Raw genomic sequence first — 22508 nt, forward strand, 5'->3', positions numbered from 1 at the left:
AAAATGGTGGAGTATTTGCATATAACTTATGCACATCCTCCTGTATATTTTAAATCATCTCTAGATTACATAAAATACCCTCTGCAATTTAAATGCTATGTAAATATTTGCCAGAGCATGGCAAATTCAAGTTTTGCATTTTTGGAACCTTCTGGAATTTCCCCCCCCCCAATATTTTCACTTGGTAGTGGGTTGAATTTGCAGATCCATGACTTGGGGATACAGAGGGCTAACTGTTTCTCCCCAGCCATTATCTCTGAGCAATAATGCGAGAAACTCCAAGTGGGAACTGCCCAGTTGAGCCCTTACAATAAATGAGCCAATATTGGTCATTATTAACTGAAGCCCGTCCTCAGGTTTCCTTAGTTTTTACCTAGTGTCTTTTTTCTGTTCCAGGATCCCATTTGGGTTATACTACATTACATTTAATCATCATGTCTCCTTAGGCTCCTCTTGGCTATATGAGTTGCTTAGATTTTGTTTTCTTCCTGACCTTTACAATTTTGAGGAGTACTAGTCAGGTATTTTGTAGAATGCCTCTATTGGGATTTGTCTAATGCTTTCTTATGATTAGGCTGGAGTAATGGGGTTTGGGGAAGAAGACCACAGAGATACAGTGCTATTTTCATCACATCATATCAAGAGAACATGTTGTGAACATGATTATGACTGTTGATGTTGACCTTGATCACCTGGCTGAGATAGTGTGTGTCAGGTTTCTCCACTGTAATGTTACTCTTTTTGCCCCCCTTTTCATTTTGTGCTCTTTGAAAATGAAATCCCTAAGCCCAGGCCACACTTAAAGGGTAGGAAGTCGTAGGCCACCGATTTTGAGTATGGAGTATCTACATAAATTACTTGGAAGATTTGTCCATTCTCTCCCATTTATTCATTTATTTTTATCAGCATGGACACATGAATATTTATTTTGTACTTCGGGTTATAATCTACTGCTTTATTATGTTGCTCAGATTATTCCATTTTGTTCACACCCCACATCCTCTCCCCACCAAATTGTTCGATCTGTCACAGGCCCAAAGCGGTGAATTAATTCTGTTCTTTTGTTTCTGGTTGTGTCCCCTACTGGTAATTTTCGTGTTGTGTTATGTCACTAAGGGAAAACAAAAGACTTCTAGGAAAGAAAAGTAGGTCTTCAGGAGAGTAGATGGGAGTTAAGATAGTCTTGTGACAATGTTTAATTTCTCATCCCAGTGCTGACTTCTTATCCCAGGTGTTAGGAGTCGATCTCCCCTGCTATTGGAAGCCTCCTTTGAAGGGGCATTTTTGCCTAGTTCAGTTCTTTGGAAGATGCTACTTTTTAGACAGAAAAGGGGAATGGGGTTCAAACAAAGCCTTTTTCTGCATCTGTTGATTTTCAGATGTCTCAGAATAATTTTTATGCTACTGGGATATAATTTGCATCCCTTCACATTTGAGAGAATAATAGTTTAGTTAGAGATAAAACACTTCTGTCACGTTCACTTCCTTGAGTTCTGATACTGCTCCACTTACCTCAGAATTGCACTTTGGAAGACTGAAACTAGCCTGATGTATCTGCTCCTTTCCTGCTTAAGTGAATGTATTTAGAAGTGTGGAGGAGAGTGCAGTTGAATTCCCATGGAATTCTTTATTTGCCTTTAAAATCAAATATCTGAAGTATAGTGTGCTATTTTTCCCTAAACATAAATTGTAACTGTGTTCCCCCAAATTCTCTGTAGTCATGGTATATGATATTTCATCCTGTAGATGAGGGTGTATTAGCCTCAGCTCTGTTGGTGTTTGAATTGTTAATTCTTTGCTGCAGGGCTTTCCTGGGCACTGTAGGACATTTTACCGCCTTCCTGGCCTCTTCTAAACAGATGCCAGTACTATCCCCTCCCCATGTCAGTTGTGGCAGTCAGAGATGTCTCTATAGACATTGCCAGATGTCTTCTGGGGGCCAAAATCTCTCCTGGTTGAGAACCACTGCTATAGATACATTCCCTCTGTTGTTAGAAATGCAGGTTGTTTTTATATTCAGTATAAATAACACTGTAATGAACATCGTTATACACAAAGATTTTTCTCTTTAGATCTGTTATCATGATGAATTATATTAATAAGTGCTAAATATATAACCATTTTTCTGTTCCTATTATAGAAGACTTTATGCTGATTCTGTTTATTAGTATTTTTAATTTTTTAGAATGATAACAATATTTATGTACAATTGGGGTTATTTCTTTAAGGTAACTTCTCAGAAACAGAACAACTGGGTCAGAGTTTCCAGTTAGTATATAATCTTGGCATTTTAAGGATACATTTCTAAGCCACCCTAGCGTGATTGGCAAGATCACAGGTAGAGAGGTTTTCCATAGCCGGTTTATAATCCTTGCTTTATCCAACACTTTGGTTGGTATGAGGTGTTTTACTTAACTGAGACTTACCTGTTGCTTTAAATTTTTTTTAAATGAACTTTTAATTTTGAAATAATTTTAGATTTACAGAAAAGTTACAAAGATAGTATAGAGTTCCTGCATAGCCCTTAACCAGTTTCTTCTGTCAACTTCTTACATTCTAAACTAAGAAACCAACATTGGTACTATTCTGTTAACCAAACTCCAGACTTTACTTGAATTTCACCAGTTTTTCTAGTAACTCCCTTTTTCTGTGCTAGGATCCAATCTGGGTACCACATTACATTTAGTACCCTTGCCTTTTGGGTCCCCAAACATTTATATAACTGTCTTTGATTTTAAAAAAAGAAGGAGAAGTTTTTTAGTGCATTAATCTCTTAAGCCTTGAATTTAAGAAGGCAAGCTCTAGGCTAGTCTCCTTTGGTTTGAATCCTGACTAGCCACTTAAGTTATATTGTGTTGGTACACTAGATATCTCAGTTTTCTCAACTGTAAAATAAGAGTATTAATAGTGCTAGCTTTACTAAGTTGTTCTTTGATTTAAATGATAAAGGACACATCAATCGTAATATAAAGCCTGGCATATAGAGCTTACAGAAAAACTAAGCATTTTTATTGTTGCTGTTTATATTAGTTTCTCACAACATACTAGTCTTCAGAAACCCTTGAGAAAAATCTTGTCCATAGCCTGAGGCATCCCTGACACCACTTCTTTTTGATAAGAGGCAGACGGGATTGACAGATTGTGCTACTCTTAAACAGGGCTCACCAATGTCCATGCGCCCCTTTAAGAAATAGTGTGCCAAATGTAGAAGGGAGAGGGGGATTTTTGCAGTATCTGAATATCCTTTGTTGAAATTTTATGATTTTGCTTTGACTAAAGATTTTGTTTAAAGATCTCTTTCAGAATTATTTGCTTCTTTGATACTTGTTATTTTAAAGGGTAGGATTTAATGAGTTAATGCTTATGATGCCTTTAAAACAGTGCCTACCACAGAATGAACGTTGTCAAAGTATTTGCTTAATTTTCAGTGCCTCAAATAAGATAAAAGCATATTATGATTACTTGTTATAATGAGCCTCTGGAGCAAAAATTAATTGAAATAATAAGTGGTGAGAGGACCATTAACCCTCTGAGATTAGTCACCTGGTTGTTTCTGAAGGGGCTTGGTTTCTGACCAGAGCTCCCTGCAGTCTACCCCATCATGCTGTTGAAGAGCAAAAGATTTACCTTTGTCCATGGGGCTGGTAAAAACGTGAGTAGTATCTGGCATTTGTAATTATGAGGGAATAAAGGGAGAATGAAGTGGTTCAAACATTTTTTTTCTCTACATGCCCTGCAATTTAAATATTGTTATGATTAAAAGTGTATGAAAGTATGGTTGCTCAGGAAAAAGTGGTGTTAGTTTTGGTAGAACCTACAGAGACAGCATTAAGTTAATTTAAGAAAATCCTGGTTATAGAAATTTTCAGTCATACATAAAGGTAGGAATAACAGTATGCATTGAGCCCCCATGTACCTATCACCTACTTCAACATTCAGTAATTATTGACCATAATAATTAAAGGTAGTATTTTAAAATTGCTGTGAACTCCCATAACATTATCAGTCTAACAGCAGCCATATTCATTTTTGTATATTTTCTGTTATGTGTACAAGTTTTATATTATTACATGGGTACAATTTTTTTTTCCTTTGTATTATCCTTTATGTTTCTCAATAGTATTAGTAATAGTCATTTTAGTGGAAACCACAGATTTTATGTTCCTCCACTCCCCCTTCTTTGTTTATTTGCTCCCCTTTTCATATTCTATTTTGACTTTAGCTTGGAAAGGGCACTAATATTTTTATGTTGCAGTAGACGCCAAGATAATGATGCATCTTGGTTTCCAATATGTTTATAAACAACAGACATCTTTTAACATAGAGGTATCTTAAAAAAAAAAAAAACTTCGGTGGGGGTGGATGGATACATTTTTAAATGTTAAATGATTGAAGGACAACTGAACTCCAGTTTTTTGACTTAATTGCATCCTTTCAGCATCCCCAATAAATAACATAATCTTTTTAAAAATGTCTAAATGTTAACCAGACACCTGCTAGATCTGTCCTCTGAAACAAATGAATAAGCCGTTTCTTCTTTTACAAGGATTTAATATTCACTATGAGCCCTATTAGGACTTAATACCTCTTCTTTAGTCTAAGCATCCCCACTGTCTTCAAATATTTGTTCTATGATGTGTTTTTTGAGCTGCCTGCTATTCTCATTCTTCTGCTTAGGGTATATTTTAGTTTTGCCAATGTCCCTCTTAAAATGTGGTTCTTAGAATGGAATGTGTTGCTTTATCTGTTTGGCAAGTCTGAGTACTGAACCTGATATTACTCCAGACTGTTTTATTTACATATATTTTTTAGCTTTAATGAGCTTGAGTTGGGAACCAGGGTTCAACCATTTTCAGTTGCAGTAGGCCCCCCATAATGTGAGCATTGTCAGATTATTTATAGCAAGCCACCTACTTCATTTGGTGCTCACTTGCTCATTCATTCATTCCGTAAATATTTATGGAGTGCTTACTATGGGCCATGCATAGTTTTAGTCATTTTGACAGTGAACAAGACAGATGTAGTTTCTCTTCTCTTGGAGCTTACATTCTGATTGGGGTCAAAAAAGGAAAGAATTTAATGGAAAACAATTTCAGCAAGCCATGAGTAAAAAACATTTGGAAGATGAGCAGTTGTGGTGTTTCAGGAATACTTTAGATTGGGTAGACAGGAACGGTCTCTTTGCGTTGACATTTGGGCTGAGATCTAAATGTCAAGAAAGAGCCAGCTAGGCAAGTATGGGGGTGGAGAGATAAGGGTGATTCCAAGAAGAGAAAATAGAACAAACAAAAATCCGGAGTTGGGGAACAGGCTCGACATGTTGAGGGAGTAGAAAAGTCTAGAGTGTCTAGAGAGCATAGGTGATGATGCAGAGTTATAGGAAGTGAGGTGAAGAGCTAAACAGGGGTCAGATCATAGAGGGCTGTAGTAAGTTTGGATTTTCTTATAAATTCTGTGTGAAGTCAAGAGTAACATGATTTCATTACTTTTAAGAAAGATTGTTCTGGAGGATGAATTATAGAGAGACAAAAGTGGAAGCAGGGTCGCTTTTTAGGAGATTATTATAGTAGTCTGGGCAAGAGATGATGTTCACTTTGACAGGGATGATGCAGCCACAGATGGAGAGCCGTGGACTGATTGGGGATATATTTGGAGATAGATTTGATAGGATATGCTAATGAAATACATGGTGTGTTTGAGAGAAACCAGAGTCAAGACTCATATACAGATACTTTTGTTCATGAGGAGAAAAAGACCTGGCATATTTTTAATATTTACTGTGGTGTTTGTTGTTGATGGTTAAGAGAATGGACTCTGGAGCCAGACAGCCTGGTTACATAGCTCTGCTACCTATCTTGGACAAGGTCCTTAGCCATTCTGTGACTCAGTGCCCTCATCTCTAAAATGAGGGCAGTAATAGTATCTACCTTATAAGGTGGTTGTAGTGATTAAGTGAATGGATCGATACAGGTGAAGCTGATACAGGCCATAGTGCCCTGTCATATTAGAGAGCCTGTTAAATAATAATGTTAGCTTTTATTGTTTTAAAGGTTTTTGCAGGGGTAATTTTGAGTCTACATAATGTTAGCCATATGCTGACTTTATATACCAATCTCTATATAAGATACAATTATATTCTTTAATTGAAACTTTTTTTTGGTTTTTCTTCAGTGACATCTGTAATTTTTTGTTTACTGCCATTGTGAAAATACGAAAAACTTGTCTTATAGTTATATGTTGCTAGCCAAATCTGCTTAATATTGCATTTGTATCAAGTCTCTTTCAGAATATGATTATACTACAATATCTTACACTGAAGAAATGTCTTGCAAGAGGTACCAGAAATACTGGGGTTTTGCTAGCATGCCTTGTAATACAGCTTTTATATTCACGTCTAGAGAAGTATCTGTTAATCCTAGTTCTAAAAAATTATAATATACACCATGATTTGTTTTCCCTTTGTCTCTTACAGAAATGCAGTTCATTTAAGTAGAATTTGATATTTTTATTTACAATATAGCAATACTAAATATTTAGTCTTGGTCTACATTCTTTCCAGAGAGGGATTTGTCCCTCTGTGGTATAAAGGTCTCTTTATGAATTTAGGATATGCTTTGCCATAGTTTGATACTATCTTATAGAGGCCATTAGTTACATCTCAATTTTTATCTTGCATTGAGTGTAGAATTCATGCTTTTTATTCTTTTTAATAGCAGGATTCACTTCAAGGAAATGATGATATATTAAAATGAACAGGATGTATGTGCTGGGTCTTGACGTAGCTGCTGGATCTTTGGCTCGCTTACTGTGTCAGTATGAATGATTGTTTCTTTGGTTTGTTTGCAGAGAAAAAAAATATTTGGATATTAATATTTATAGTCATTTAGATTTTTATAGATTACAGCTTTTGATTGCTAAAGCCTCCTTTTAAAGGAATTTTCCTAACTGAAATAGCATTCATTAAATTTCAGTTATTTAATTTTTATTACATTTACATGGCTTAAAGTGTAAAAGGTACAACATGGTATATAATGGGGACTATCTCTTGCACTCCTGTCTTCTAGTCTGTTGATTTCTCTCCTCCAAAGGTATCAGTTCTGTGTAAACTTCCAGAAAATGAATATATACATCTATGTATGAATATATGCATCTCTGTGTGCGCCCACACACGTGTGTGTATATATTCTTTTTAAAATAATTGTAGGGTATTATGTTTTATATTTTATAATTAAGCATGTATCATAATTCATCCCTGTTAAATAAAATCATCAGTTCCCAAATGAGTGATACCAAGATAGTTTCATGTATTTTACTTTTGCCCATGTATCATTTTGTACATGTGGGAATAAACTTGTAGGTAAATTTTTAGAGTTTGGTTGAAGAGTATGTGCAGCTGTAAGTTTTGGTAGATTCTATTAGGTTGCCTTCCACTCAGATTGTACCAGCAATGTAAGCTCTGCATCATCTCTTCAAGAGAATGGTTACCAAAGCTTTGATCTTTGCTGGTATGACACATGAAAAATATCTTGGTATATAGTCTTAATTTTCACTTCTTCCGTGAGTGTGAAGTTGGACATAGTTTAAGATCCATTTGTGGGGTTTTAGGGTCCCTTTTTCTGTCATTGATCTTTTTTTTTTTTTTTTTTTTACTGATTTATGGGACCTTTTTATATTAGGGAAATTAGGTGACACTATGAAATACTATTCTTTGTTTCTTACCCATGAAGTAGGCTGTTGTTTTACTTTATGCGTCTTTAATTGTTTAGTTGTTTTGTGTGTGTGTGTGTCATTAAAATAAATATTTACACAGTTTAAAGAACCAAATAGTTCTATAAGCTCTTCTTGGAGAAGATTCCCCAGAACCGTTAAGAACTCTTACAGCTGATTTCTTTGTAATTTATCTTCAAATTTCTGAACAACTGTGCTTGATTTTTTAGTTCTAGAAATGAACTATCCCATTATGGAAGATGAGATTTAATCACTACCCCAAACACACGCATACACCTTCCCCCCTCCACCTCCCCTCACCCCTGTTCTTTCTCATCTTTTCAAGATAGGATTACTTTTTATTTCTCGCGGAATTTCTTGTTTTCCTTGGAGTTAATAAGTTTTGTTTGATGTACTAAAGTTATTAAGTTTTGTTTGATGTACTAATCATTAATTAAATCCCAGATTTTCCCCCAGCTGAGACCAGTGCCATTCTGATTCTTAAGTTTTTGTATGAAATTTTTCTCTTTCTCTCTCAAAGCATATGGGCTCTAACTACTTCCAGTGTTCTGAAATTTTTGATAATGTGCCTTTGTAAGTATCTATTTTCATCATTGTGTTTGGCACAGAGTGGGCCCTTTCAATCTTGAAATTCATGCCCTTCAGTTTGGAAATTTTCCTAGACTATTTTTAAAAGTTAAAATTCTTCTCTTAAATATTCTGTGTTCTCTTACTCTGTTTTTTTGGCTCTTGAACCTCCTGGACTGATCCTCTGCTGTTTTACCATGTGCTTTAATTTCTGGGAGTTTCCTTCATCTTTTATCTTCCCAACTTCCTATGATTATGTTTTTACTTTACAGGAGCCCTTTTGTTCCTCTGAATGTTCTGTTTTCCCTTTTAATAACATTCTATTATTTCATGGATTCAAAATTTTATCTTTCTGATTTTGCTCACTTGCTTCTTTACTTCCTTCTTTCTTTCCTTCAGTTTCCGTGCTAATCCCTTTCTCTTCCTGGTTGCCCTTTTCTGCTTGTTTTTGTCCCTCTCTCTTCTATTAGGGAAATTCTTCTGTGTTTGGCCATGGACTGTCTGCTTATATTTTAAAAGTGGGCATTGAATAGCTGATTGGAAGCTTTGAGCCTGTGCTTTGATTGGCCTATTTGTTTGAATAACCTCCAATGTTAGCACCTTTAGCAATTCCTTTAGGACTAGTGAGATTCCTAAGAGTAGAAAAGCTCTTCTCTTGTTTAGAGAGTATGAATTTGATTGCCTGCATGTTGGAAACCAAGTGTCTGAAAAAGGTTAGTATATCAAATAATAAATATAAACTTTCAGTTAATTTTACATTTTAAATCTAGCTTTCAGCTCGCATCTCTGCCGGTTCCAAAGGTCCTCTTTTATCTTCTTCAGAAATAAACCTCCTTCTCTTCGGGGAGTGAGGGTTGTATTCATTCATTCAGCTACACTGAATCAGAGGGTTCTGGGAGTCCAGCTACTTCTTCAGTAGACTTTCAATCAGTCTCCCTGTTTTTAGCCCCAGTTTCACCTCTACTTCCAGAGGAGTTTAAACTAGTTTGCTTTTTTCTTTCCTCACCACTGTCTTAGTTTTTAGCTTAGTGGTCATTCCACTAAAGTCTGGTTCTTCTGCTTCCCAGCAGTGCCTTTGTTGTCTCCATTACCATTAACTTTATTGTTATGGGTATAAAAGGTCTCTTATCAAGTTGAGCAGAATTTTAGAACAGAAGAGAAACAAATGCTTCTGTTCAGTCCTTCATCTTTAACCAGAAGTCCTTTACATGAATCAAATATTGTAGCTCATTCAGAGGTAAGCTTGGATCAGGTAAACTAATTCGCAGCCTTTATGACTGTTGCTTTTCATCTGTTTTTGCCATCCAAAAGTTCTTTGATTATCTGATGAGTGTTTTGACCCTCCCTCTGAGGGGGAAAATATATATATATATATTTGTAGTATTTTGTAGACATTTTATATTTTTAAAAACTTGCATTCTGTCAGTGGGGGAGGTGTTCATTGCTAAAATGTTATTCCCTTCTTTTGTCAAACAGTGCCCTGGGACATGGAGAAGCATTGACTGCCTTTGCATAGAATGTAAACCTAAACTTCCCCCAAAGGTAGCCATGCCAAATATGTGACGCCTTTCTTTAAAGAAAAAAAAAGTAAAATCCAAATTGCACAAATAATAAAAATATAATAATAAGCAAGCTTAATTCTGCATAAAGGTAAGCTTCAGCAAGAAGATTGCTTTTGGCTTGAATAAAACGAAACTGAAACTCAGTTCTACATGATACAAGCACATTGAGAGGTGTATAAATGTTAACAAAATACAAGGCTTATCATAAAGCAGTTTATAGTTAATTGCCTTGTGTGTGAGAGACACTATTTCTAGAAGTTCAGAAAGATGATAAATACTTTTGTTTGGAATGGTTTATAGGCTTTCATATAAGAGGATGTACTTGACTTGAGGCTGGTTTAGTTGTTTTTTTTTTTAAGTTGGAGAAGAGGATATGGTTGCTATCATTTTGGGAGTCTTGGGCAACAAGCCCATAAAACTTCTTTAACTTTCACTTGGAAATTGAGTAATCTGGTTAAATCCTTAGATCCTTATTACTATAATTTTTTTTACATTAACCAGGTATTGCATATGAGATACGAACTTGTCCAGTTGTATTGTTCTATCCATTGTAAGCTGTGTTTTGATCTTAAAATGCCACATATAATCTTTCAGCTGTCGTTAGCTGGTAATTCACTTACAAATAATCAGACTCTAAAAACATAGGATTTCAGAACAGAGGATATTCAGTACTGTTTTGTATAACTGTTTTTCTAGGAAAACAGATACTTGATAGAGCCAGGAATCAAACCCAATGTTTAGACATTATTTTCCTTGTTTTCCTACAGTTCTTGTCTTAAGATGATATTGGTTGCATATGTTTATAATTTTGAGTGCGAGTTAGTATACCTTTATTATCAGAAAATTTTTTTTAGGTGGGAGAGTATAGCTCAAGTGGTTGAGCACATACATGCTTAGCATGCACAACATCCTGGGTTCAATCCCCAGTACCTCCTCTAAAAATAATTAAACCTAATTACCTTCCCCCCAAAATAAAATAAATAAGTAAATGAATTTAAGAATTTTTTTTAGTTTAAAAATTTTTTAAACATCGTTTTAGGTGCTATAATGTCTTGGTTCTTTGGGGGTCATTTCATTGAGTCTTTTGGAGTTTAGATTGATGTGTATATTCAAATACATAGTTTTCTGGACTTTCTGTTGCATAACACTTTCCCAGATCATTTCAGTAAAATATGGCACTTGGTCCTGATAATCTCCTCTAATAGATATTTTTGTAATTCATCTGAGAACATCTTCATGCCAAACCTGATAGATGATCCTATGGAATGAACCATTATAGTTAAAATGACTTTAAGTATGTATGAGTAAACTTATTTCTTAAAAAAAAAAAAGTCCAGATCCATGCAGATAGTGGCCAGTCCTCTCATTCCCAGCTCTTTTTCTTAAGCCAAAATTTCTCTCCCCTTTGGGAGACCTTCTCCCTTTTTACTGCTGCCCTTCAATACTGACTTAACAGGAGGCAGACAACATTCAGTTTACCTTCAGTACCCTCTCTAGAACATGGGCATGAGACTTTCCCCCCTTAATCTGACATGAGATAATTGAGATAAGAACTTTTAAACTTCACTGAAGGTAGGGGAAATCCAAAGGTAAATAAAGTAGAGCACAATAGCCAAATACGTAATCTAGTCTAGGCCTTGTCTTCTGGAATGCACAGCTTCCTTCACATAGTATAATTCTTGGATTGCCTCCATGTGGTGGACACCATTTTAGCATCCATTACCCCAGATTCCGTTCCTGGATGCTATCCTCCCTGGAAGTCTCCTTTGAGAGAATGAAGCTCTTCTGTAATGAGTTCAGGGTTGGTTTTGTTTTTTGTTTTTTTATTTTTTTGCGTGAGGCTTTCTCCTTTCAATATAATAATACAATATAAAGGATGTCTATTTCCTTCATAGAATCTACTCCAGTTCTGGGGGGTGTGTGGCCTTAGATAAAGGCCACATAACAAAGTTATCGCATTTACTAAGGATGGAAATGTTGCTTTGTCAAACAACTTCCCTCAAGCTAATTTGAAAAAATACCTTCCTAACATATATTTAGTACTTTTTTGGCAAGAAAATAAAGAAATATGAATTACTGTTTTGGGAACTAGGTGTACACAGAAGGGTCATTAATTATACAAAGTAGCATACTCTAGTGCTAAGTGGATGGTAAAGAAGTGAGCATTAATGAAGTTTAATAGAGCACCATGGGGAAAGGATTTCCTGAAAAGATACGACCCAAACCTGACTTTGCAAAGATGGAGGATAGTTAAGAAGAGAGGGCATGATTTTTAAAATGTTTAAATTATGTCCTACTTTGATTTTTAGGCTATATTAGAATCAGTTACTACAAATGTTCAGTAGAGTAAGGAATTTTTCCTTTGCTTTTCTAAATTACTTGTTATTTAAAAAAATGAAGCTATATTATTTGATGACCTATTGTTTCCTGTTGTGCTATCAATTTTGTTTATAAATGTGAAATATAGTTGGGCTTGATTGTAGAATTTTGAATTCAAAGGATTTTTAAAGACTATGCTTCAGATAATTTTTCTTTTTTGTCGGAGTTTATCATCAAATAGATTATTAGCCAAGTGCACTATATTTAATGTTTTTAAAAATAGTAGAGAATTTTATCCATTGATTCTTGGGTATTTTGTGACTGGAGATTAGCCTTTTCACATCTTTAGCAACTATGAATCCAGTTCTTTCGATGAAGTTCTATTCCCTAGATATGTTTAGGGGGAAAGGAAGAAAGAAGCCTTTGTCATATAGATTAAAGAGTAGAGATGATTTTGAGTGAGCTAACGGCGGGGGCGTTAGAGAACGGGAACCTAATACTCAGTTTTGAAACTGTTGTATCTGGTGATGAGTAATGTTAGTATCTTTTTAATATGTATATTTGGAAGTATTTGACCTTATTTTGAACACTGAAGTAATATTTCAATTTTGAGTTTTTAAACAGCCCTTAAAGTTTCTTTTAACTGAATTTTGGCTTGTTATATGTAAAGATTATCCATCCTGTACCCTCACCCCCTTTCAGAGTTGGCTTGTAAGCAAATTCAAAGGTATCAGAGTTTTTTTATGTGGAAATTTACTCTAGAAAAGAATGTCAGCTATATACAGGTATCTCCCTGTCTAAATTTTAGAACCTCTAGAACTTCTTCCCAGACTTGTTCTTCTCAGTGAAAAGCAATTATTCTCACTTGGGTTTGCTGCTTGCTTAGACAGAAGGGGGATGACACATCTTTTAGTTCCCAAATCATGATTCTAAGGTAAGTAGACAGTAGATATCTCAGTAGGAAATAATGTCATTCTTAGGATTTCATTGCTGCTTCTTTGCTTCTTGAAATGCTTGTGTGTATACACATAGCAATCATACCAAATTAATTGTGCTCTTACTCTTCTTTTGGTCTGTGTATATGTTGTCTAATTTCTTCTCCCACTTACTTCTTTTAGGTCTCAGCTTAGGCTTCTTTCTTTGGAAAATTTTAACTACTTAAGGCTTTTTTGACCCCTCTTCTTGGCAGACCTGTCCTTATCCCACCATACCCCTGTATCAGAGTATGCCTTCATAGCTTACCAACTGTCTTTATCTTCCACCAGCCTTATACATTCCTTTAGGGGAGGGGCATCTTATTCCCAGTACCTAATGCCAGTGCCCAGCATGTAGGAGGCACTCAGAAAATGCTTGAATGAGTGACTGCACTGTTGAACTATTGTTAAAGTATTCCTGTGACCAGTACATTAAAAGTTGTATAATTTACTGCTGTGTTTTATGCACTTAAACTATAAATGAAACATTTTTAAATAAACCCAGAATTTAATGCTATGTAATATATAAACACATGTGAAACCTTTTGAGTGATTTTTAAAATGTGATTAAAGTGATTTAAGCAAATTACTTAAATATTAAAAGCCAATATTCTCCGATCTTTTGTGTATGAGAACTCCTTTTAAAATATCCTTTCTCAGGTTCTTACTTGATAGTACAGTTACTGTGTGCCACTGATTAGGAAAGTAAATAATAACATTATGCTGCTGTGGGTTCAGCAATGTATTTTTGTCAAAGAAGGCAATGGAAAAAGACAGATGTGTAGACAACATTGTTTATTCAGTCTTGAGACAATGCATGCTATGCATATACCCTCAGCCTTGTAAAAACTCTTAGGCCCACAGAGTTGTATAGACCAGGTGGTCTCTAAAGTGAATGGTCCTCTAAAGGACCATTCGTCAGTGTTAATTTTTTTAAAATTAGAACTTCCATTTATTGTCTTTCATCTTGAAAAGGGCAGATTACATTTAATGTAGTGATTGGCACTCACTTCCCCACACATGGGCTGGTGAGAGATTGTCAGGAAGGGTAGAATTTTCACTCCTTCATTTGTGCTCATCGTTCTGTCACATTGAAGTTGACCTGTGATTACACTGATTTCCATTTGATCAAGTTTTAATTAAACTGTCTTCAAAAAATAAGCAAGTGACTGTAAAAGGTTCCTATCAAAAAATTAGATTGATTAAAATATAGATGTTTGTAACATACTTTGCCCTTAGTATTTGCTAAGTTTTGTTTCAGTAATAAAATCCATTTTGGGGGAGTGAAGAGTAAAAGCAAAGAAGTGCTAGACAAATGTATATCCTCAACAGTAAATGCTTCTTTAACAAAGACAGTCTTTTATGGAAGAAAAATCATAGTCACTTAAGGTGAAAATCGTTCACGGCATCATTTATAGGCAAATTACTGCAGCAAAGAAACTGAATCTGGAGTTCAGAGTTGTTCGGGTGTCATCAGTGTAGTTAATTTTATAAAAATCAGACCTTTAACTTTAAAATCCAGTGAGCTATTTACAGCGGTGATACCAAAATATGCCAATGCACAAGTCCCTTATATAAAATGGCGTAGTATTTGCATAGAACCTACGCACATCCTCCCAGTGTCACCACTAGATTGCTTATAATACCTGACACTATATAAATGCTAGGTAAAAATTGCTGCTGCCTGGAAAATTCAAGTTTTGCTTTTTGGAACTTTCTGAAAATTGTTTTTCCCTGAATATTTTCAACTTGTGGTTGGTTGAATCTGAGGATTTGGAACCAGTTGATACTGAGGGTTTGCTGTAAAAGAGATGAGAAGTGACTGAGAAGCTACAGTTTACCACATTGAGATTTGATGATTATCTTATAGCAAGTTCTTTGCTTTTGAAGAGCTAGAGAACTTAAAATAGAAATTGCTAATTCCAACGTGGATATTTTCGGATAAGAGAAAACACATACACACACACTCTTAATCTTCCCATCAAGATGAAAGTTACTTAGAAAATAATTATTTTAAAGAAAATAGTGTTAGCAAAAGAGCATTTAGGAAATGTCTGGAAATGGTTTGTTTTGTGATTTTCTTGTTGTTGGGGAAAAATCTATATTAACTGTAAACTTCAAGCACTTGGGAATTTAAGTATATGTTCTAGGAAAACACATGTGCACCAAGATTTTTCAAAACAGCACTGTTTTATAATTTTTAAAAATGAGAACTGAAATACTCATTGATAGTGGAATGGATAAAACTTGTGGTACAAATACTCAGTGGCATGAGTGAAGGAACTACAGCTCTGTGCATCAGTGTGAATGAATCTCGGAAGTACAATTGGTTCAATCAGGAAAAAAGTGCTAGAGTAATACATACTGTACTTCACACCAGTGTAAGGCGTCAGACATATAAAACTAAACAGTCCCAAATGAATGTGGTTAAACTAGAAGGGATACTGATTATAAATTTCAGGATTAAATAGGCTTCAGTGGTCTTGACAATATTCTATTTCTTAAATTGTGTGGGGGGTATGTGGGTATTTGTTTTATTACTCTTTAGCTGTACGTATACATTATGTAAAATATATGTATGATATTTCCTGATGTTTGAAGAATTAAATCATTAATGGGACAACCTCAACTTTAAAATGAGATCAATTTGGAGCCTAAAAAAAAGATTACTAATTTGGAAAAGAATTCAATCCCTGTTTACAACCAATAGGTGTGCTGGAGACTGAAGCTCAGTCAGATAAATATTAATTTCCCAGACTTTGAATCTTGAGCAAGTGACTTTCAGAAAGGAAACAGGCAGAAAGAGAAATCGTTGCAATGATCAGCAAGCAGCAGCAGGCAAGGCTGCTCTTGGTGTAGCTTTCACAGTATTCAGCTGCCCAGACTCAGGGGTCCTGTTGTTTCCTGATGGTTTTCCAAGCTGGCCGCCCACCCTCCCTATCGTTCCTGCAGTCCCCTCTAGCTTTTTATTGAAGACCCCACCTGCCTTCCAACCTTTCTTTATTCCTAAATCAAAAACAAATTTGGAAATAGAAATTCCAAACTATTTTTAAAAATCTTATGAGAAGCTCTTGTGGGTTTGGTGAAATGTGAAACAGCAATGCCAACAAATAATGTATTTTTTTATATAAATGATACTTAGGATTGAAAAGTGGTTGATAAATACAGTCAACAATTCAGTTTAATTTGCATTTAGGCATCATTATAAGGTGTCTTTTCAGGTGAAATAGGCATTAAAAACAATCTAAATTAAAATGACTTAGAACTAGGCTTTCAAGTCACTGTATTGAAGTATTAAACCAATGTGCTAAAAATAAGCATATTCTATTACACTGCTCTCAATACAAAATATAATTTTGTATTATACTTGAATGAAAATAATTTTTATGTATGTGTAAAGTCCTATTCTTTCAAAATTCCTTTTTATAAGTATTTGTATATAATTTCTTGGTACAATATTATGTATAACTCATAAAAGTTATAAAATTGCTCTAATTTATAAATACATTATGTGGTGGTTCATTGAGTTTTTACAAATAGGAATATATAGTTTTCTTGTGAAGTTAGGTAACAGTCACAGCTGAAAAAGGTATCTTACAAAGATATGTAGATCCACATGAAAGTCAGTTGAGCTAGACAAGTGTCTCTCAAAATGTGATTCTTTAGTTGCCAGCATGCTCTTTTGAAGATCTCATCCAACATCTATTGGGAAAAAAAATCTTTAGTTATAGGGATGAGGCTATGAAATCTGTATTTTGAGCAAATAATAACAGCAAACAGTTTATGAGGTTAATCGTGTTTCAAGCACTATTCTAAGCACTACGCATTAACTCATTATTCACTGCAACCCTGTGAAGTGTAGGTACTACTGTTGTTATTACCAAGTGACTAAGAAGTTTACTCAAGGTCACACAACTAGCAAGTGTTGGGGCTAGGGTTGTATGTGGGAAGCATACCAAGGCATTCTCCTTTCCGAAGTCATTTGAAATTGGAAAAGCTTTACTCTAAAATAATGGTAAAGTTGGGAGGGAGGGTGGTGCACAGTAGTACTTTACAGTTCTCTATGGTTTTAAGTCTTTGTCAGCCGGCACTGAGTAAAAGCTATCCTAGTGCTACTTCATGGATTCAAGACTTGGCAATATTAAGCAGTGTATTCTTTAGCACGTCATTTGAGTTATATTTGTTTTTAAGAGAATCCAAGTAATGGGTTTCAATCAATCAAGTAAAGTCTTTAATTTGATATTCAGTGAAACCTAGGCAAAGTCAAATGTTTGTAGAACCGAGATTTTTATGTTTAATTAAATTTTGGAGTTGTCTTTAGGATCACTGGCAGAAAAAAACTTGATTACAGCAAAGTGTTGCACCATTCTGAATATTCTGATTTTTCCATCATATATACTGAACCCTAGAGTTATAAACTGAATTATTTTTTTAAAAAAACAGGTTTTGTTTCTTGGTTTTCCTTTGTCCTAGAACAGTGGTTTTCAACTTGCTGCACATATGAATTACCAGAGAGGCTTTTTAAAAAAAACTACTGGTATCTAGGTCCCAACCCCAGAGATTCTAATGTGCTAGGATCGAAAAACCACTGTTCTAGAAGAAGGATGTATGGGGATATTTTCTTGGCTGCTTTTTTGCTGTTCTAGTAAATTTGGATAATACTGAAAAAAATATACTTGAGATTAGGATTTACTAGAAAATAGGTAGAATATTGTAGATAAATTTTCTATCCAATTTAAACATGTAAAAGAAATTTAAACATGTAACACCTACAATTTTTTTCCCTTTCAGATTCATTAATAAACATGGGTGCATTTTTGGATAAACCTAAAACTGAGAAACATAATGCTCATGGTGCTGGGAATGGTTTACGTTATGGCCTGAGCAGCATGCAAGGATGGAGAGTGGAAATGGAAGATGCACACACAGCTGTTGTAGGTATTCCTCACGGCTTGGAGGACTGGTCATTTTTTGCAGTTTATGATGGTCACGCTGGATCCCGAGTAGCAAATTATTGCTCAACACACTTATTAGAACACATCACTAATAACGAAGACTTTAGGGCAGCTGGAAAATCAGGATCTGCTCTTGAGCCTTCAGTGGAAAACGTCAAGAATGGTATCAGAACTGGCTTTTTGAAAATCGATGAATACATGCGTAACTTTTCAGACCTCAGAAATGGCATGGACAGGAGCGGTTCAACTGCCGTGGGAGTTATGATTTCACCTAAGCATGTCTACTTTATCAACTGTGGTGATTCACGTGCTGTTCTGTATAGGAATGGACAAGTCTGCTTTTCTACCCAGGATCACAAACCTTGCAACCCAAGGGAGAAGGAGCGAATCCAAAATGCAGGAGGCAGCGTAATGATACAGCGTGTTAATGGATCGTTAGCAGTATCTCGTGCTCTGGGGGACTATGATTACAAGTGTGTTGATGGCAAGGGTCCAACAGAACAACTTGTTTCTCCAGAGCCTGAGGTTTATGAAATTTTAAGAGCAGAAGAGGATGAGTTTATCATCTTGGCTTGTGATGGGATCTGGGATGTTATGAGTAATGAGGAGCTCTGTGAATTTGTTAAATCTAGGCTTGAGGTATCTGATGACCTGGAAAATGTGTGCAATTGGGTAGTGGACACTTGTTTACATAAGGTATGTAAGTCTTTTTATTATAATTAATATACCCTACTAATTTTGATAAGGCATGGTAAGTAAAATTAAGCAAACTTAAAGTTTTAAAACTTTTAGTATTTTCATTACTGAAGACCTATATATATTTCAAAATTATTTTCTTCACCATCCTTATTTGTCTCAACCTTCTAATTGGAAAATTAAGTTTAATAAATTTGTTGTCATTTAAGTATGGCATGTTGTGGCAGTGGCATCCATACAGAATTGTGACTTTTCATTAAAATTCTCAACATTGACAGTAGTTGTCTTATGCCTGATTATGAAGCAGTTTGATAATATACATATATATAGTATGATTCTGTGCTAGATGTACAAACGATCAAGAGCCACATAAAATATTGAAAGATATACCAGAAACCTAGACCAAAGTTCTGTAATTTAGTTCTGAGCCTGCTAGCAGCTAAGACAAAAACTGAAGTAAGAATTGTGTATTTCTTATTATGTAGTGAAAAAAGCTTTTTCCTAGCAATAAAATCTAAAAGGAATTTACATGTGACTCTTTATATAAATAATGTATGACATGGTAGAGAATATCCTACTTTTATAGAAGAGATCAAAATTCTTTTCCATATAGATATTTTTAATCATCACTGATTAAAAAACAAAGATTATTATGAAATACAATCCTATGAAAAATTCCTGTGGAACACTAAACTTTAATTTACGTTTGTAACAGTCTATGAATCTTAACTTGAAACAGTAATGGGGGGGAGTGAATCTAGACTAACAGATAATTCGCAATTTCCTTGGATATCTTTAAAATGTTCAGTAGTTTCAAGTGGGTTTTTGACAGTGTCTATATAGTCATCAATTAAAATTTGAGTTATCTGGCCAGTGCCTAGAATATGCAGGTATTCTGTGACTGATTGAAAAGACACCAAGCCAAAACTAACCTTTGGTTATATGATATTTGACTTATTTATCTTATCTAGATTAGAGCAATTTTATTTCCTTACCATGACAGTTGCTGTGGAAGATATAGGCATGGCCAGAAAGTTATTCAAAGGATCTCTGGAAATATCCAGGTTTTGCTGGAGGCATCTACTTTTCTAGAATGGGAAGAGACAACTTCAAAAAGAAAATTTAAAAGCTGGTGTTTCCAGGTGGCAGCCTTTTTCTGAAAGGATTTTAATGATGGTACCTCTGGCTCTTCTGTTTTTTTATTTGTTTTGAAAGCACATTGTATCCTTTTCAGTTCTCTGGATGAATTAAGTACAGAAATATTCATGGTTGTCAGTGATCGAATAGTAAGTGGCTCTAAAAATGTCTTCCCCTCTGGACTCTAAATGGAGATTCTGACCTGCAGCTTTTTGAGACAAAACCATGCATGTTTTTTTTACCTAACTAGGAAGTGAAAACAGCATTTTCCCCAATTATTTGGGGGAAAAAGAAGTGTATTCTTGTTATTGGGAAAAAAAATCCAAATAATACAGAGTATATTTTTAAAAATCTAGATATTACAGAATATGTAAAGAAACACTCAAAATTTGCCACCCACCTAAGTTGGCTATTTTCATTAATGTGGTATATGTTTTTCCAGTATTCCCTGCTTCAGAAAAGTGTGTATTTTTTTTTATAAAAATGAGATCATTTTACATATTCTACAATTTGCCTTTTTGTTCAACAATATGTAGTAGAGAGATCTCTATGTCTGTATGTATTGATCTAAATTATTTTTTGTGGTTCTATAGCAGAATGACATGCAGTTTTGAGGAAATAACCAGAAATCTGTTAAGTCTGTAATTTGGAGTAAAGAAAGACATTTATATTGGGGATTAACTGCACTCCCCCTTACGTTGAAATTTTGGATGTTAGTTTTCAGGAATTTTGACTCCATTCTTCTGAATGGGGTTTAAATGATTCTGGTGGTATATCTCCATTTGATAGGTTTTTATCAGTTTAAGGTGATTCAATATTTCTGTTTAGTGTGTTAAAAGATTAGGCAGAATCCTAGAATCTCAGAAATGAGAAATGATAAAAGGGACAAGGGTTTGGAACACCAACCTCTTCATTTAATTTAGTTGAGTGAGGTTGACCATCATAGTTTGAATGAAGTGGTATTTAAATTGAAATCAGTTTTCAGAAGCTTAGTTAGCTGTTTTGTGTTGAAACATAACAGATGTATTAATTTTTGAACCAACACTGCATGCTGCTTATAGGACTAAATAAACCTCTGACCATTCCTGTTTTTTTCTAACTCCATAATTTTGTCATTCAAGTTGTTTGTATTGTAAAACCAAGGGTTAGCAGTATTATAAAACAATATGATTAAAATATATGATTGCTTTGAATTAAATCTGAAAGATTGAATCTAAATTTTAAAATCCATGGGAAGCGTGTAGGCCAGTGCTTAGCACTTGGCAATTGTTCGGTAGGTGTTAGCTGCTTGAAGAGGAGAGAGAGAAGTATATCTAATTTTTAAGTAAATGTTTTAAAGATGTTTTCCTGATAATAGATTGAAATTAAGTGTTAATATTTTCTAACACTTGTCATGCCCTAATAGTTTACAAGAACTTTTACACGTTAACTCATGAAATTTTTGGGGATTATGATCATCATAATCACAGTAATATCAATAAATTATTGCTTTTTATTAGCCAAATGCTGTTCTAAACACTTAACACATTTTAACTTGTTTAATTTTCACAACAAACTTAAAGGGTCATTAGCATTATTATTGTTGATGATAATCGTCTTTCAGGGTTGTTAACAATATGAAGCTGTAAGTGTTGGATGACTCTGGTCAGGTATCACCCTATTTAGATAATTAACACTAGGGGAGAGTGGTCCCTAAGAAGGCAGCTTTCCCATTTTATTGCCAGTGCTACTAGTATTCATGGTGTTTATACTAACGAATTTCAGGTTGCATAGAATATGTAACTGCTATTTCCATTGCCTTTCATAACTTAGAAATCACACTCATTTCATTTATCCTCATAGAAACTTTTGAGGGGAACAAAATAAAAATTTTTATTTCTAATTTGCTAGTAAGAAATTAGAGGTTTGTCATTAAAAGACTGTTTTAAAAAACAAACAAACTGTAAGTCAGCTATTTGGTGACTGTTGAAGCAGAGACTAGAATCCAAGTTTTCTGACTCAAATTTTGTTATATATATTGCCAGTATTTCCCAGAGGGTTTGATAAAAAAATTTTCCCAAGGGAAACATTAAGATTTTCCTTTTCTTTCTTCAGTAATTATAAGATTAATTTTAAAAGTTTTGAACAACTACAACAGTGTTTGAAGTATTTATTAATCTTTATGTCCCTCATCAGTCTCATCCCCCTTAGGTAAACCCTGTTTAGAGTTTGCATATTATATATCCTTCCAAATAGTTCCCTGTGTTTATTCACACAAATGTATAAAAGTATTTAAAAAATAAGGTTTTCTTTCCTTTTGTTTTTATTTTTTGCTTTTTACAAAAATGGCTCATACTATGCATGTTACTTTGCCACTGCTTTGCTTTTCTTAAATCATAAATATCAATACTCCTTTAAATTGGTTTTTTAAATATAATTTGATTTTCCTTAATTTATATTGTATACACCACCTGTCAGAAGCGTGTTTATTTTAAAATGTGAGATAATACCTGATAGTTGGATTAAATTGAGGGGAAATTAATAGCACTGTCCAGAGGCAGTATCAGTCCAGATTATTGATAAAACATGAA

At 34.6% G+C, this 22508-nt stretch overlaps 1 protein-coding gene across 5 annotated transcripts in view; it reads left to right on the forward strand.

Moving 5' to 3' along the window:
- Positions 1-22508, forward strand: part of PPM1B (protein phosphatase, Mg2+/Mn2+ dependent 1B) — a 78770-nt gene that overhangs the window by 21446 nt on the left and 34816 nt on the right. For 4 of the 5 annotated variants that reach the window (XM_032497424.1, XM_032497425.1, XM_032497423.1 and 1 more), the window contains exon 2: positions 17942-18801. The exons of the other annotated variant lie outside the window; for it this stretch is intronic. In XM_032497424.1, the coding sequence (XP_032353315.1) occupies positions 17956-18801 (846 nt within the window). In that variant the 5' untranslated portion in view covers positions 17942-17955. The remainder of the gene's footprint in view (positions 1-17941; positions 18802-22508) is intronic. 5 annotated transcript variants of the gene reach the window in all.

This window comes from Camelus ferus, chromosome 15, assembly GCF_009834535.1.
Source record: "Camelus ferus isolate YT-003-E chromosome 15, BCGSAC_Cfer_1.0, whole genome shotgun sequence".
NCBI classification, from domain to species: domain Eukaryota; kingdom Metazoa; phylum Chordata; class Mammalia; order Artiodactyla; family Camelidae; genus Camelus; species Camelus ferus.